The 17,816-nt window shown below is 49.1% G+C and overlaps 1 protein-coding gene across 36 annotated transcripts in view; it reads right to left on the bottom strand.

Moving 5' to 3' along the window:
- Nucleotides 1-17,816, bottom strand: part of shot (dystonin-like protein short stop) — a 465,355-nt gene that overhangs the window by 298,213 nt on the left and 149,326 nt on the right. For 21 of the 36 annotated variants that reach the window (XM_071592968.1, XM_071592969.1, XM_071592989.1 and 18 more), the window contains exon 1: nucleotides 4,738-5,268. The exons of 8 other annotated variants lie outside the window; for them this stretch is intronic. In XM_071592968.1, coding sequence (XP_071449069.1) covers nucleotides 4,738-4,861 — 124 coding nt within the window. In that variant the 5' untranslated portion in view covers nucleotides 4,862-5,268. Of the gene's footprint in view, nucleotides 1-4,737; nucleotides 5,273-17,816 lie in introns of those variants that run through there. 7 more of the 36 variants (XM_071592998.1, XM_071592999.1, XM_071592992.1 and 4 more) reach the window with 4 other exon arrangements.

The following is a 17,816-nucleotide window of genomic DNA, read 5'->3' as shown; positions in this document are numbered from 1 at the left end:
CGCAAAAACCGAATGCTATTAAAATTGGTGAAAATGAGGACCCGAGTAATTACAGTCCCATTTCTCTCGCCTCTATACATGTATGTTGGAGTAAATTTTTGTCAGCACGATAATGGGATACGCCGATAGCATTCACTTTTTAAGTAAAGATTAGCACGGATTCAGGAAAACCCGCTCATGCGAGACTCAATGAGGACTATTCACTCAAGACTTACTTTTATCGGGCGAAAGTGGTAGGCAAGTGGATGCGATCTTTTTGGATTTTCAAAAGTCATTTGATAAGGTTCCCCATGGTAAACTCATTCATAAATTAAAGGTCGCGGGTATAAGCAAGGGCGCAATAAATTGGGTTAAAGATTTTCTTTCAGAGCGGGAACAGAGGGTAGTCCTTGATGGCGGTAGTACCGACAGCGTACGAGCGACCTCGGGTGTACCTCAGGGAAGCGTAATCGGGCCGTTGCTATTCTTGATTTTTATAAAAGATTTGAACCGCGCCGTGAAAGGTAAGATTAGGATGTTCGCGGATGACACGGTGCTTTATCGGGAGATATCAGGGGATGAAGATCGTTGAATTCTAGCACAGAATCTAGATTGCATTTCGAAATGTTGTTCAAAATGGGGACAGTCATTAAATACCTTAATACGAACCTTAATAAATGTTCGGTGGTAAATTTCTTCAAAAGATCAACGGGATTTGTCGCTGACGTTGACCTAGTAGTAATTCATACGGTAAAATACCTAGGTGTTACATTGACTAAAGACTTAACTGGGGGCAAGCAAAAAAAATATTGGGGTCTATTAGATGCATTTTTGCCAGGAGTGGCTCCAAGGTCAAGGAACGTTGTTACCACGTTCTCGTGATGTATAATTTAGAATATGTATGTAGTGTATGGGATCCGGCTAAAAAAGGCCTCATTCGGGAAATCAAGAAGGTTCAACGCCGGAAAGCCCGTTTCGTTAAAAACTCTTGCGATATAATGAAAACCGTCACCGAAATGCTTCTGGAGTTGGGGTGGGAATCGTTAGAAGAAAGACGATTCAATGCAGCGTTGAACTTACTAAATACATTCAGATCCGCATGTTTCAGCATCGAGGTCTCGCAAATTATTCGCACTCCGACATGCATTGGTCGCTTGCATCGTGAATATGAAATTCGGGAAATAGATGCCAGAACTAGCAGAGGCAAGGACTCTTCCTTCCCACGGACAATACGGGATAGCAACTGTAGGCTTACATTGATAGAATTGAGCTCTTTACGGCTAGTATTATTAAATAAATTAAAAACTCCAATAGCCGTAAACAGTTCCATGTTTAAGTTTAAACTGTTTACGGCTATTGGAGTTTTTCATTTATGTAGTTTTATAATTAGCAAAAATCCCACTTGCCACCCTCAGCGTCTAGGGAATAATTAGATCTACTCAATTGCATGCACTTTCTCTAAGCTTGTGTGTTTTGTTGCCAAATCCCTTCTTTCATGACCGCATGGGACTGCCATTTAATGACTGTAGTGCTCATTACAGTATTGCCTGCCCTGCTTTGTTCTTTTCAAATTTCTCCTTTAATCCCTCGTCTTTCTCTCTCTGTTGTGGGAGCGGAGTGGACGCCGGCCGCGATATCTCACATTCCCTACTCCACGTGTCTTTCGGGGCGGAGACCACGAGTTGCCCATGTCCATGCGATAGCAGAATTTCCACTTCTTACCTAACAACTCTGCGTGACCTGTCTTGTTAGGGCGGAGGCCTGGCGCATAAATGGTTGTGGCTAATTTTTATTACCTTTTAATCGTATAACGAATAATTAATGTGTTCGGTGAATTATCCCTTGTCTTCCTCCAGCAGGTGCTCTCAAATTTGCACGTGATTTTATGGTTTTTTTTAACGAATCTTTTTCCCTTTTTCCCATCCTCTCCTCCCCTATCACTCACCCTTCCAATCTGGTGCTCGCAATCCCTGCCACACACCTTTTTCGGTGGATCGCGGGGTATTTATATTGATGTCTCACAAGATATCATTGGCAATGTTTCCATAAGCCGCTTTTCATTTACACTTTCAAATATTCAGAGATTAATTACAGTTGATGATTTATATGAATACGGACCAGATAGCATTGAAATATTAAATTTTTAACCTTTGTTTATCTCATTCCTGAAGGATAATTATTAAAAATACTTTCTAATGTGGCATCCTTAAAGAGGTGCGGGGACCGCAGCCGCCTAATCGCACTGTTGCTCCTTCTTCTAGCTGACTCTGTCCCTTTTCGTGTTGCTCGCAGGACGAGTTCCACCACCTACATACGAGGACACAGAACAGAAAACCCACCGGGCAAACATTCCCACTCGTTAGGAATGTCCGCAATGCGCTGATTTGTCTGGGATTTCGGAGGGCAATTAGGTTTTCCCGCGAGGTTACCTTCCACCCTTGTTGCTCTTCCAAGTACGTCTAGGGTAAACGGGTTGACTCCCTCCCAACGCCCGCACTAAACACTTCGTCAAAACCCGCAACAACCTGCTGGTCACCCTGCGCCAATACAACGCTTTCGCCCTTTTGAAGCCGCTGACCTCTGTTAATCATTTTGCTCGTTCATTCGAGCTTGGTCTTCTCGGGGATAGTAATTCGACCCACGGTGACGTCTCCATTGCATGACGCCACGCAATCCTCAAAGAGCACCATCCTCTTTAACAAATATTAATGCAGCACCATCAACTGGAGCCCGACAGAACGCGGTATCGTACATTTCATAATTTGGACCCAAGGCCAGGACTCCCTTTCACTTTTCCAGAATTTAATTTAAAGGGTGCGTTCCTCCGAGGATTTGGGGAGTTTACTGCTGTCGAATGAATGTCACAAGAATAAATCGTCGAAGGACGACATTCCAGTGTTGTTCACTGGACGGCAGTGCTTTCGGACCTTTTTTTTCAAAGAGTGGAACCACGTTCCCCCACCCCCCCTAAACCTGCACCCGTTAAGACCCCCCTCCCCTCACGTGATTGATTGAAATGACTGCTCTGTAAATCACTGGTGTTGATATGTTTGCCAAGTAGGCAAGAGCGCTCGGCATTTTCCACCAATACGGCCGCACGTGAGCGAAGTGAGGAAAGCAATGGGTTGTGTGTTGGGATGCGTTGTTAGGTATGGTTGGTTGGGTGAGGTTTTATTTTTTTTCGATTTTGGTGAGGGGAAGAAAGGAGGAGTGGGGACGGGGAGGGAGGGAAACCCCTCATGCTGAAAACCACCGGGGCACGGTAGGAGACACACACGAGGGAGCGTCCCGCAAAAGCACCCCGGCGGGAGGAAGAACACTTTTCCCGCACGCCCGTATATAGGCCGTCGTCGCGAGAGAGAGTGTGTGCGAGGCGGCGGTGGTGGTGTTGTCTGCGCTCCGAAGGGCGACCGGTCTTTCTCCCCCCCCCCTCGCCCCCTTTCCCCCCGCACCACCATTCCCAGTCCCCCGCGTGGGATGGGGGGGCGTCGAAACTGGATTTCAAAGCCTCACACCCCTCCTAGAAAACCCGAAATGCAAACATCTAAACAGCCGAGTTTGGACGGAGGAGGGCAAGCTCAGAAACATTATCGGAATGCGGGATTGGAAACTAGACACGCCCCTCACATGGGGAAGACGGGCAGGGCCGGCCGGCCCCTCGTGCCATCTGGCGAAAGAACAGGAGGGCGACCTTCAAATCGAATCGGAATACGACGAGAGACAAAAGTCAGTCAATCCCACGACGCGGATACCTGCAAACGCTTCGATTCGCGCTTTTCGGGTGACAACAACGCTTCCATTGTTGCCGCATTCCGAATGTAAACACTCATAACCAAAGGCCGCGGCGGGGAGCGGATATTTGACAACAATGCACGCCGCTCTTCCCCCACCCTTAACAATCCAAACACACCTTCCGATGACGGGAGTGTGCGCGTTCCCACGCACGGCACACACCGCTCGCGGAGTTTTTAATAACGCGCCGCCATCGCACGCTGGGGTCTCCGCGATGAGGGGGCGGAAGTGAACCCAAGGGGCATTGCTTTCGCTAAGGTCAAACTACTACCCAGAGTTAACCATCGGAACACGTCATCATTCGGGAGAGGTGAGCGTCTAAATAAAAAAAAATACACAGCCAAACGTGGGCGAGATCGTGTGAATCTCTATCCCGCAGACGCGAGCCAGAATGAAAATATCTGGCCGGCATTATTGCCCTTTGGGTGAGGACGTTTTGACTCTAGCGATCGAGTCCCGTTACGCGGGCATGCCGGGCCTCGCGCCGACTGCACGGGGTGAGACGAACGCCACACGACATCGGGGAGGTGCACGAACCAGAACTGCCATTACGCCGTTGAAAAACGACCGCGTATACAAAAACATGCGAGTGTTGGAGCCCAAATCATCGGCACCATTGAATATTTATACACCCGACAACATCGCGCGAGCATGTCGAGACGAAATAAACACGCCGGGTTCAGAAGAGAAGCCAATGCGTGACGCAGGCTCAAGAATGGCATTCACAGCTCATCATTATTTCCACCGCTAAATCATCAAGGGAACAAAGACGAGGGGGTCGATTAGCCGCTAGCATTTTATCTCCAGGAGACGATGGGTTGGTTTGTTTGTTACCAAGGGCAGCGAGGAGGGGTGCAAAACAGGCGAGGAGAAACACGGCAGGCAGCAGGCAGGCACGCGAACACGTAACACAGAACTGAAAGAAAGGCACCGTACCTATGGACGCGATAAATATACTCCAAATACCTTTGAACTTAGACAAGTTCTCTTCGTAGCCTTCTTGGCCGCGGCCGCCGAAAAGGCCCCCGTTGTCGGTCACCTCGTTGGGGTCGAAACCCAGACGATCCTTGTAATACGACTGCGTGGACATCGCGGCGAATTTCTCGACCTGGAGGGAATCGCCCTTTCAATCGAGACGTTACAACTTCACAAAGCTACAAGGACGGCACAAACAGGGAAACTCATCGGGAAACCGCTTCCCGGCACAAAAAATTCACAAGGCAACCGATTGAACACACGTCGCGAGATCGGGAATGTTGGCGAGGAATATGTATATGTATATATTTCGAGTGACTGGAAGCACACTTCGTGTCTCTGCTTCTTATCACACCAATGGCGGCCAAGCACCGCACTCAAAATTCACACTTAATTGTCGTCCCGCGATGTTCGTTCGCTCGCCTCGGGACTGCGGCCCCGGAAACACTGGTGCACCGGTCGCCGAGTCAATCGCTATCGTTCCTTTCGTCGCTTCAAGGGAACACTTTCGTTCGTCCTCAAAAGGGGTCGCACACCCCTCCCCAGCGACAGACCCGGTCGCCCGCCGACTCTCAACTGTCGTCACTCCACGATTGCCACGCCAACCACGAGGGCAGCAAACCAAAACCGAGACCGTAGCGGCTCCTCGGCGTCCACCGGACGAACTACTTCAGGGGGAGCGCGGGATTACGAAATGGAGGGGCGAGAGAGTGGATGGCGACCCGAAGTGGGGAAAAGGTCGCCGCGGAGGGCAGAAGCGGTGGCTCGGATGGTTGGTTGGTGCTCCGGATGGCGCGACGACCGACAATCTTTCTCTCCCGTGTCTCGCACTTTCTCGCTCGTGAATAGGCACCTAACCCGGTCGTCTCCGCTCTTCTCTCGACTGGTGGTGATGGTGCTCGCTCGTGGAGTCCGCAAGAGGCGACTGAAGCGGCGGCCCTCTCTCCGCGAGGCTGCCTTCGGCGGCCCACGCGCCAGCCAGCCTTCCCGTCCGCCCACGTCCGGCCGAACGGGCAAACCACACGCACACATATAAGGCACTTTCCTCCCATTCCGATGGCGTCGTCCCACACGCTACTGTCCTCGCGGTGACGACACGATCACGGCCGACCTCCCACGGCAGCGCCTCTGCGAGTGGGTCTCTCTCTCTCCTCGAGAAGATTTGGTCACGCGCCGCATGCATTAAAAAAGGGCATAAATGCGCACGTGTGTGAGTACAGGGGCGTGGGAGTCAAGGTGGCGTGGCCGTTTATTACGAGGGCCGTTTTGGGGCCGCGTGGGGGTGCATTCGCACGCTTCCATCGACGGCACTAAACGAGGCCTACCGTTCGCACATGGGATGGAATGCACGCGGGGACACGGACGCCTTGGTAACCGTGGGCCGCGAGGACAATCTGCTCCGGCCCTCACCATTTACGCGCCGTTAATTCATTCTCGGTCGACGCCGAAAAGGAATTGAGATTCACCCCCCCCCCCTCCCACACACACACGTGGGATAACATTCGCTGATTACCGGCCTACACCCACGAACACTGATCATTGTTAATGCGGCGAATATTCCATTGGGTCATGCCGACGTCTCTCGCACGGTAGGGCGGTCGCCACATCCCCCGGTGGCATACGATCCCACGCGCGGCCACGCCCCCACGGGGGCACGAGAGGAGGTTGGGCCCCTACACACCTCGAACCTCCCCGTTGATTACCCCCCCCCTCACTAGGTGCTGACGTCATTTATGGACGGCGTACTCCCACCACAGTTATGTACCGAAAAATGAGGATTCCCGGGGCTAAGGTATTGGCTTCCCACCCTGAGGGCGCGGGTTCAAATCCCGGTGGTGTTGAATATTTTTCAGTGGTATCTCGACCCCTACTTGAGGTGCTTTGTGGAGGGCACTTTGAGTGAGTACGCCGTCCGTCGGATGGGACGTTAAACTGCGGACCCCTTGGCGCCTTTCGTAAAGAGTAGGCTAATGCCGACACCAGGTTTCTCTCCACCCTTCATCCTTTCCTGTCCATCCCCTATGGCGCAAATGACCTTAGCTGTCGGTCGCCTCCCCTCAATACCACTACTACTACTGAGGATTCCCGCCCCCCACCCGATGGAAGGAAACTCAGCGCCCGGGCAGCCTCCGACCCCCGCCTTGGCACGCGCCCACTTCCGAGGCACGCCTCCTTGCGGCCCCCGGGTCGCGCCCCCCCCTCCTCCATTCATTCGCATCGTTCAAAGAGTGCCCCCTGCAACCTACTCCCCCCCTTCCCCCCCTCTCTCTCTCCGTTTTGGATCTACAGTATGGGTCATATGGAAGAAGGGACCATTAGGTCTCAATTTTGCCCAAATAAAGACCTTTATCTCCAGAGGGGTCTCTCTCCAGGGCCCTTCCTTCCATCTGGGGCCCTTTTCTCACAGTCACAAGTCAGTGCACAAGTCCGGGTAATTTTAACTCGTCTTTCGGGCGTGCCCCGCCCCCAAACTTAATACCGGAGGCCAACTCCCGGAAGAATTGAATGTGCGGTCGCGTCATCGATGGACACGCGACTCCGCCTTCGTGGATGGCTTCATTCCACACGGCGGCCGCGGTAATGATTGAATTGCCAGGTAAGAGGCGTTATTTCTCATCGGTGACATCACGTTCGTGAAATGCGGCTAGTGCTTGGGATTCGCGGGAGAAAGGAGGGAAACTGGGAGTCAGTTTCGACGGCGATTTTAAAGAGGGGGCCCCCGGGGGAGGCTTTTGGGGAGGGGTAGGAGTCCGTGACATGGTAATTCGCAGATCTGGGAGGTGGTCGTTAGCACGACCGAAAGAAAGGCCTTCGAGGGTACTTTTTACCCCAAAGGCAGGAATTAGCCATCATCAACTCCTTCAATATCGCCTGTATACTATGCATGGGCTGCCCGAATGTTAAGATGGGGAAAACAGTAGACGTGCAGACGTATTTAAAGGAATTTTTCCTCATCCTTTAGATCCGTAAATAAATGAAAGATGAGTACGCAGCATTTTGGCCGGTGATGTCACGTGGAGGACCGTGATAGAGGAGAGAATGTTTGGAAAGCGAGAGAGGGGGAGGAGTGGAAGAGAAGGAATAAGGGTAGTTTAGAATCCATGCGGAATCGCAGTAGGGGGGGGTCGATGAATTGCCAGATGTCAGGTCGTGTTTCTTGTCAGGAGAGGGTAGGGACAGGCGTGTTCAGGCGGCGCCCATCCGAAAGCTACCTTATCCGGCTGACCGCCATTTTTTTCTAATCATAAAAAAGAAATCCAAGTTTAAACACCCCGAGAATTTGTAAAAAAAGATGCATTTTATTACTCATAAAAATGTCTCGTCAAAAATTTCAAATTCATCTCAATTTTTTCATCAAAGGCAGGTTTAAACCGACGAAGGATCTGGCGTGCATTTCCAATGCACGATGCAGATGTGATTTTCCCTTTTTTTGTGCGTTTGGATGCGAAACACGCATTCCAGGAACTTTTCTCCGCCTTAGCACACAGTCGCAATACCTTTCACGCGCCTCAAACGATGTCCTGATTTAAGCCACACTTCGGAATTGTGGAAGGGCGAACTTTTGACATCATCATCATCACTGCGCTGATGCAACGACATTCTTTTGACCTGTCCGTCGACCTATGCGAAAGGGCACCACCATCCTACGGGACTGAGTGCAGGATTGGAATCTCCAATCCTGCACTGACGCCTTCTCCTATCTTTCCCCCGCGAACGAAAGGCGTGGACGAGCGCACCAGGAGAGACGGCAGCACCGCGGAGCATCGCCGGGCGAAGCGCATGGCCTCCGCACGGAGCCCGAAAGAGGGCGCACCAAAGGCCTGCTCACTCCGGAGAGAGAGAGCGGGCGAGCCTCAGGAGGGGTTGCGTCACCGCCATGACGTCGCAGTGACGCACCACTCCTCGGAAAAACACGCGGCGGCGAAAGAGGAGCGGCCGAGGGGCGCAGGGCACGCGCCCAAAAGCCAAAGGGGGTTCGCACCTCTCCGATGAGGGCCCCCCTGCGCCGGTGGATGCGGGGAAGGGGGGGGTCTGGGGGCGGGAGGGGCCCTCGCACCCAAATACCCAGCCGCCGCACCATGCCGCGCCTCTCCTTATGCGGGCAACTTGGTTTGACGCGGGAACCAATAAAAGGAAACCTCGAGGCATAAAAGGTCAGGCGGGAGAAGAGGGTGGACCTTGAGACGGCCTCATCGGTGCCGCAATTTAGTCTTCCGATCCGGAGAGAGGTCGACTCCCCAATCGGGGGGTCGAGCCTCCTTGGGCGCCCGGCCCAAGTTGGGCTCACTTCACCACCAGGCGGGGGCAACAACATTCTCCCTTTAAAAATTTCCAACATAGCAATCTCGATGGTGACCATGGCAAGATGAAAAGGTTAAATATCTAGGAAACGACCATCGGGACCGGGTGTTGGCCACCACCACGCCGAGCGCTTATGGTGCGTACTTAAAATACGCATCAGGGGTAAAACATCGCCAAGGAGTGAAGCCGACGAGCACCGGCCGCCGTTATAACGTATCATGCAGGGTGCGGTGGGACGAACGGCATAAAAACACTAAGGCCACCGAGGAACTGAGAACAGAGCACCCGGGATCCAGTCCTAAGTGCATAGGCAAGCTGATTGGCCTACTTGGTACTAGTAATATGCACACACTGCAGTGCAGTTTCAAGACATGGACCCAATCCCACGTGCGGTGAAGGAGTACACATTTAGACGTCTAATGACGTAAGCAGGGTGGGAGCCAGGAAGGGTCTCTTGGTGAATTCCCTAGACGACGAAAGAGCGCGACTGTACGACAGGGAGTGAAAGGTCGAGAGGAGAAATGCTGAGCGTTGGGGATATACGACGAAGGGAAACGAACGATAGATTTTCAGGCTGAACGATATTGTGAGGAAGTCGCCAATAACTGAAGAAGGAACCGCTGAAGGGAGGGCAAACAGGAATAAGTTGTCGAGATATGCACAACATAATGTGCATCAGAGCCCGTCCGACCAGGGTCTTATTTCGAGATTATCTTCGCAACAATGCGATGAGGTGCAAAGGTTTTGATTCGCTTTCCTAAAGAAAAAGAGAGCATCAGTGTTGCAACTCTCCCCGGCCGTGTGTGTTAGTGGGTGCGCGGATCCCGGGACGAGGACCTCCCGTTCTCGACGAGGGTTCTCCCGTTGTCCAGACGATAGAGAGGGTTGAGGGGGCGTGCAACCACCTGCCTCTCTCTCCGACGACACGACCGCCCCCTCCCCACACCGGTGCACGGAGGGAGAGAGAGAGAGGGGCGGGGCAATGTCCATCGCAATCCCTCCCTCCCAAAATCAACTGCCACACCAACTGGATTTCATTCTTCCACGCTAATTAAAAATCGCCGAGCATTTCGCAGTTGTTGGTGCAGTTCAATAAAATATGGTTTTCAACATAAAATAAAATCAACACGACCATGGAATTTCCCTGCGAACGAAATACGAGGGTAGGGTTAAAAACGAATGCACATTTGCTTGTATACCACAAACAAAATTAAACTTCAGAAGCACTCCTGGTGGCATGTGGAAGTAACATTCCCCTCAATACGCATGCGCAGGTTTGCGGTCGTTACATTCAACCCGTGTATTATGAGAAGCTTAAGTATGGAGACGTGTTCTAGTGCCATGTCAACGCGAGTTACATGGGAAACTTGTACGTATTTTTCCACCAATTTCGCCGAAATGTTTCGAGTCGCAGCTGCCCGACCGGCCGCGAGGGGGCACCCGGTGACCACTCTGCCCCTCACCGCGGTGCGGAGGGCTCTCTCTCTCTCTCGCACTCCCCTCCCGCCAAGTGAGAGGGAGGGGGAAAGAAGATAGTGTCTCGATGGAACCTGGGGGTGCAAGGGGGGGGGGGTTGGCGTGTCAGTCCGAGTAAATGGGTCAAGGTGCTGGGCGCGCTCGAGAGAGAGAGAGAGGGAGAGATGGGGCGGCGGTCCTCCCGCGCCTGGCGGATTCCGGGGCGTGGAGCCGCACCCTCCCGGCGGCCAAGTTTGCGCGCTCCACTCCCTCCAAATATATGCATTGTACGTATTATCACGCATTGCAATTGCCAAAAAAACAATGGAGCCGGGTGTTTACATTCCAAGTATGGACGTGCTATCCAATTCACGCACTTCCGACCGACTTCTATCGGCCAACGCTCTAGAATTCATCGGAGAAATTTGTGAGCAAAAATTATGCACAAATAATATTTTGCAGATTAAGACTTTAATGTAAATTGTGTAAGAAATGTAAAAGTCGCGCTACCGTTCCCACCCCTTATGAGCGCACTTTGAACAGCGCCCAACCAAAAACAAAACAACTAGCAATATGCTTCTCCCTCGCTGGAACTTTTAATAGAAAATAAATCTAACTTTTCAGTTGGTTGAGTGTGTGAGATTGAGAAATATAGTTGATAACTGAATTATGCTCGCTGCTCATCGGATGGGAAGAAATATTTCAAACGATCTTCTCTGGCGGCTCCATGACTACGCAATTGCATAGATCCAACCCTGCCTCATATTTGCCAAGTGTCACCGCTTTATTAGTGACGACAGGTAACTGAGGCAAACCAGAACTGAATATTACCTATAGTTTACGCCGAGTATAACAGATTTAAACAGACAAAGATTTCGAACTGAGACTTTACTCGCTTCAGCGCTCCTCTCATGCCAACAAGCAGACGGCGGAAAATTTGGCTGAAGAATTGGTTTTCCTAGAATTTGGTCGAGATCCCATTCCTCCTTCGAGAAGTAACCATAAAGATTAAGTAAAAGATTGAAATCTAAGGAAAGTGTACCATTAGCACAGGCAATACGTGTCATCTTCAAGATTCGGACAAAAAGAATGTGATTCAGAATCTTCGACAGAAGGAGAAACCCAAATACTTGGCAAGAATGAAACTAAGAGTGGAACATTCATTGATCCGGACTCCCAATTGATCCGACCATGCACTGCTTTGTTGAGGGGTCACAAGAAGCAGCACCGAGACACTCCGCCGAAATATACGTTTATCTGGCAAGTTTCTACCAATATGGCTAAAAATAATTATAACAGTGCAATCAACATTCCAACTATGCATTTGAAATAATAAATGACTATTGCCACATGAAATACAAATCATATGTGCGCTTTAATGTTGCAGGTTTTTCAAAAGAGACACTGGAGTTTCTAGAACATTGCTAATTCTTTCCATAAGATTTAATGAATCTTTATACACCTAGACACGTGTGATAACAGGATCTTTTGGGGCAGACTAAAATAAAGTAACTTTTTCCAAGAGCAAAATGGAGGAGAGTGGCAGCACTAGAGATCATAACTTTTAACATTGAACAAGGGGAAGTTTACTGAGAATTGGCCGCGGCGGTTTATGCTGGAAAATTGGAATAGATTTGCGCACTATCCGATCCGGAAAAAAAGAAGACTATGGTCCATCAAGTCGCTCTTAGTTTTGCATTAAATTGACCGATAGAAGAAGGCTCAAAGCCTCGCGACTGGAAGATAGCCAACATGACTCCCATCTATAAAGGCGGCGAAAAGGAGGAACCAACCAATTACCGATTATTTCTTTGGCATCAATCTCAAGAGAAACATTTTAACACATCATTTGTGAGCAACGTTATCAGATTTCTGGACAGTGGGAGGATACGAGGGTAATTTTCCGTACATCCCTGATTTAACACCAAATGACTTCTTTTTATTCCCGTTCATCAAGAAAAAATTGCGAGGTCAACGTTTTTTGTCGCCTGAAGAAGCCGTTGATGTATTAAAAAAACCAGGTTTTGGAGGCACCTCAATGGGATTGGAAAAAAGTGTTACGAAAATTGGTTCCGGCGCATGCAAAGGTATATTGATTGCCATGGAGAATGCTTCGAAAAACAATAAAGCCATTTTGAACAATAAATTACCATCTTTTCATTATTAGGCTGAATATAAATGTATACATAGCAACCCTCGCACTGAGGCACAACCGGTCTTTTTATTCTCGATGTACTTAGATTGGGAGAAAACAACACACAAGTTGATGCAGTATTTCTGGATTTCAAGAAAGCTTTTGATAACTTGCCGCGCAATAAATTCTTCCGCAAAATGAAATGCTATGGTATCAATGAGAAAATAATAAATTGGATAAGATACTTACTTTAAAATTGCAAACAAACAGTAGCCATCGATGGGTTGTGCTCAACAGATAAAGCCGTTAATTCGGGCGTCCCCCAGGGAAGTGTAATAGGATCGCTTCTATTCTTTATATAAATTAATGACTTAAGCTCATAAATTAGTGACAGCATCAGATTATTTACAGACGACACGGTGGTAAACAGGGAAATAAGAGACCCTACAGATTGCGAGCTACTCTCTAGACACATTAACGGATTGGTTCAAGGAATGCGAATTAGCAATTAACACATGCAGGTAAACGTGCAGTTTTGAAATTTTGGAACAGAGTTAGTGGCGAACAGGACATTAAGTAAGAACTGATGGGGTTCTACGGCCGATTAAGTTAAATGTTTGGGGTAGTTCTAACACCACGCCTTTCATGGGGAGCACATATCAGGGCAACATGCGGATCCGCTTAAAAGAAACTCGGCTTCATTGAACGGGTGGCGGGGAAATGTACTGAGAAAGTAAAAGACAGGTGGTTATTTCGCTCAGTTGGGATGCGCCGCATACATTTGTCTCCATAGTATGGGATCCATATGAGGTGGGACATATTAAAAAGATAGAAAAAGTTCAAAGAAAGGCAGCAAGATATGTACTCGGAAGGTACAAAAGAACAGATAGTGTCAAAGAAATGTTAGATATACTGAAATGGGAGAGTTTGAAAAATAGAAGAAAAAGGAGTAGGTTAGGCGCGATGTATAGAATTGTTAAAAAGGACGAAGCGTGGGAAGATTTATGGCAAGGGATAGAAAAGCCTAACTTTAAGGGAAAAAACGACCATAGCCACAAAATAAAAATAAGGACTCAAAAAACCAATAAGAAAAAATACTCTTTTGTAAATAGAACTATAATTGATTGGAACCAGCTGCCTGGAGGTTTGTTTGAGCCCTTTCCATCCAATTTTAGAAGTTTTAAGTTGAAATGTAAAGCAGCCACTGAGTAATAAACTTCATTGTAGTCATGAAAATATTGTTTGTATGTGATGTGGACGGCATTTTGCATGTGATGTGGAAGTTTGTATGTGATGTGGAAGTGTCATTATGTAAAAATATTTTGTCTCTTATCTGTTTTTATGTGTTCGTATGTAATTTTCGTTGTTAGTAGTAATCTTTGACCTAACCTGACCGTTGCCACCAGGAAATTTGCCTAATTGCAACGTAATTGTGTAAATAATAAAATTTGGGATCCTTGGGAGAAAATTAGGCAAAAAGAGTTATATATAAATTCCAGAGAAAATTCGCTAGATTCGTCAAAAATTATTGCGATAAGAAGACGAGAGAGTGACAGGCCTTTAATAAGAATTAGGCTGGGATTCACTTGAGACACGAAAAGAACAAGATAGTCTTAGACTTTTAGAAAGGTTAAGCACAAATGAGTTTAACAATGAGACTAAAGGAATTATCAAGGCCCCACACTATTGAGATAGGTCAAACCATAAAGATAAGGGAGACATATGCAAATAATTCCGCGGATTATGACAACATAATATTAAGAAATCAAAGCCATCATAGGATTATTAAAGATATTCGATTTAAAAGCGAGGACAAGATTAACCGCTGCGTCGACAAAAGATGTATTCGTAGTTGCATGTCCATGTTAGTTGATAGCATACGTCATTAGCATGGGTATAAGTTAAAAGGGCTTTAGGATGAATATGTGCGCCTGTGTGCGTGTGTGAATTGGCATGTAAGTGTTGATTTTGCATGTGGTTTTATTCCCTTTTACGGGTGGTGACGTAACACCCCTCGGCACACGCCCTTGCGGCGGCTTGTAGGGTGTTATGTAGATGACATAAAAAGGAAAGGTAGAATCAGGATATCATATGATATTACCAGCATCTGAGAGAGCAAGAGGCAGGTGACATACGTATGTATGTGCCTAAATGACCTAGTGACGTAATACGGATGCGCGGAACTGACGACGCCAACATAGCTTCATGAAAAACGTTCCGCGTTCCTGCGCGGGGAAAACTTCAATTCAAGCAGCGATTGGCTATGGCTCTTTGGGGATGTGTACTATTTCTGATGAAGGTGTCTCAGGAGGGCTAATGGTGACGCTATTTAGCCATTTACAAGCGCTGATGACTGAATAAACAAAGCACTGACTGGAGTTAATCAGCCACTGACCTCGGTGAGCGGCTGACCAATGCCATTAACAACATTCATCCGTAGAAGCTTCACTAAAACATAATGGGATTCATGCGCCATTGTACTTAATTCTGACTTCGATCAATGTGATAATGGAGCCATCGTTCCATTCATCCCTCCCTTCTGCGGTTCGGCCAATTACAATCACAGTCAGGCAAGCAGACCACGCCCATTCCAACCCTTCCACATTGCACGTTTGCTAAATGTGTTCATTTTACTCCTTCCATCTCCCCCTCCCATCCCACCCACCGCAAACCCCCTCCCCTCCCTCCCAACTCATCATATCGCCAAACTTAATAAATGCAGATATTCACGATGACACCGGCAGCTGAGACGATCGCAAATACTAAGAAAAAGTGAGCTCCGCTATTCTTTTGCGTGTGCGCTTGTAAGCACCATATGCGCGCGGTGAAATGCCTCAATGTCCCTCGCCGAAGGGCTCTACCCGAGAAGATCACGGGGTCGCAGACCACTCCCCCCACCCCATTCGGCGTGCGCCCCCGTCAGCCCTGGGGAAAACCGCCGTCCACTGTATTTGTACCTATTCTTAGTATCCTGCAAGCGACCGCCAGGATGTGTGGCAGGGGGTGAATACACACCAGACTAATCATGACCCGAATATGGCCCTATCGCTCGTCGGACAACGTTAAACCGATCCCTTATCATTCGACGGAAAAATGACAACTTGAATCCATCTCTTCTACGCTTCATCTCTCTAATTTTATTGACATGATCTCTCCTACCGTAGTGCGATGGGGGGCAATAATACATTTTCAACATCACTGCTAAAGGGACCTCCTTCCAATGGATGGCAGAGATGTAATCTGTAATGTAACCTTCACTCCTTGATTTGATTCCATTAGCTCCTCCGAAAATAATTTCATACGCTTAGCTGTTTGCCATTACAACGTTGTACAAGTCTAGCTCCACAACACTTCAATACGGCAATCAATCCAAATTCGTGAGAATCCCATATAATAGCAGCATTGTACGTATACGTGTACTCGCATATGGCGAAAGATATAATTTAGCCTTAACCGTATCATTTAATACCCCAAATACTCTTCGAATAAATCCTAATTTTTTGTTGGCATGTCCACATATTCCCCGTATATGTTTCACCAAGGAGAGATCGTGAGCGCGGGTAACGCTAAGGTATTTTAACGAGCCAACCCCCGTTCCATTTCGGTTTTGCCGATGCCGTGGGAGTTCGGGGGGAATTATTCCTTTTCCAAAAATTCATTACAACGCACTTTTTTAAGTTTAATTCTAACTGCCAAGTGTCACACCGGCATTGTATAATAGCATTAAGGTCATCTGACAAAGCTGCTGTGTCCTCAGGATGACGGATATCACGGTCAACCATCGTCGGCAAATAAACGTATCTTAATAGTGATTGCAGAGTCAATGTCGTTGACGTAAAGTAGGAATAAAAGAGGTCCGATGACACTTCCCTGGGGAACACCCAATGCGAAGTAACACGCCGTACTCGGCGGAAGGGACATAAGTGGCTCGAAATATGCCCGAGGGACACTATGGAAGGTCACTGAGGATCCATTGGGTATACAACAGACTTTATTAAATAGGATTCAGGGATATGCAATGGCAAAGAATAGGAGGCTGGTCATTCGTATGACTCAGTGCACTTTTTAAGCACGCGGAAATCATTTGGACTCATGTGTGCAGAGGTGCTAGTCACCAGCTAAGGACAGGATCGACGGCATTGCAAAGAGAAAGAAGGCAGGGAGATGCAGGCAGAGGGCGCGAAGGGCGGACGCCGAAGAGGGCGACCAAAGGCCCTCTCCTCAACCAGCACGCGACGCGGGTGAGTTCAGCACAGACAGATGCGGACACTCGACCTTCCGGCAACGCTGCGCACCAACGGGGGTGGTGACCAGGTGAACGAAGGTGTATCCAGACCGCACCACCCTAGGGTGCCTGCACCGGGCAGATGTAACCCCCCTGGTGGAGGTTCCCCTTTGAGCCCCGAATCATGGGCCGGGTGCTCTCGCTCGGCCCCGCCGCCATAAAAGGCCAAAGGGAGCTCGGCTCTCCCTCCCTGGTGGGCGGGGGCAAGGGACCCTCCTCCCACGTATCATCTCGAAGGGGCCGGGGGCGGACGGGAGGCAGGAGAAGGCATCACCGGGGGCGGGGAACATGGGGGAGGCGCACGTGCGAATTGCCGGGCCAATCTGTACCAATTCCGCGGGCATTATTTGCGCGCGGATAAATATTCATGCACACACTGTGGTAAGGGACGACACACCACATATTGGATGGACACACACTTGTAATACGCAGACGGAAATAAAATAGGGCGCTCGCATTTAAATTTAAATGTTTCGGCAGTCATGCCGCCATCACCAGACGTGTACGTCTACCTCCTTCGTCCGCTAACTGCGCCACGATCGCCGAAACATTTAAATATTACTGTGCTTATATTTCCGTCTACGTTACGTTTTACAAATATCTCTAATACGTAAAGCATATGTATTTATTTACGTATTGACTCCCCCTCCACACACAATCGGTCGGTCACGGGCTCCCCTGCCACCTCCCGGCCCCCGCAATCCTTGGGGGCAGGTGGGCGGGGGATGGGGCGGAAAAGGAGGAACGAGTTTCTTCCCACGGGTGTTCGCCATTCGCTCTTGCAGTTCGAGAGGCGGTCGTGTCGCGGCGTGGGCGTCGCCCTCAATCCGCTACGTCACACCCCACCCCGCCCCGACGAGCGCCCTCTCTCGCCCATGAAAGGGAATTTCCGGC

The sequence above is a fragment of the Hetaerina americana genome, unplaced genomic scaffold (genome assembly GCF_022747635.1).
Source record: "Hetaerina americana unplaced genomic scaffold, ioHetAmer1.1.p SCAF_5, whole genome shotgun sequence".
Taxonomy (NCBI): domain Eukaryota; kingdom Metazoa; phylum Arthropoda; class Insecta; order Odonata; family Calopterygidae; genus Hetaerina; species Hetaerina americana.
This window is presented reverse-complemented; position numbering and strand designations above follow the sequence as displayed.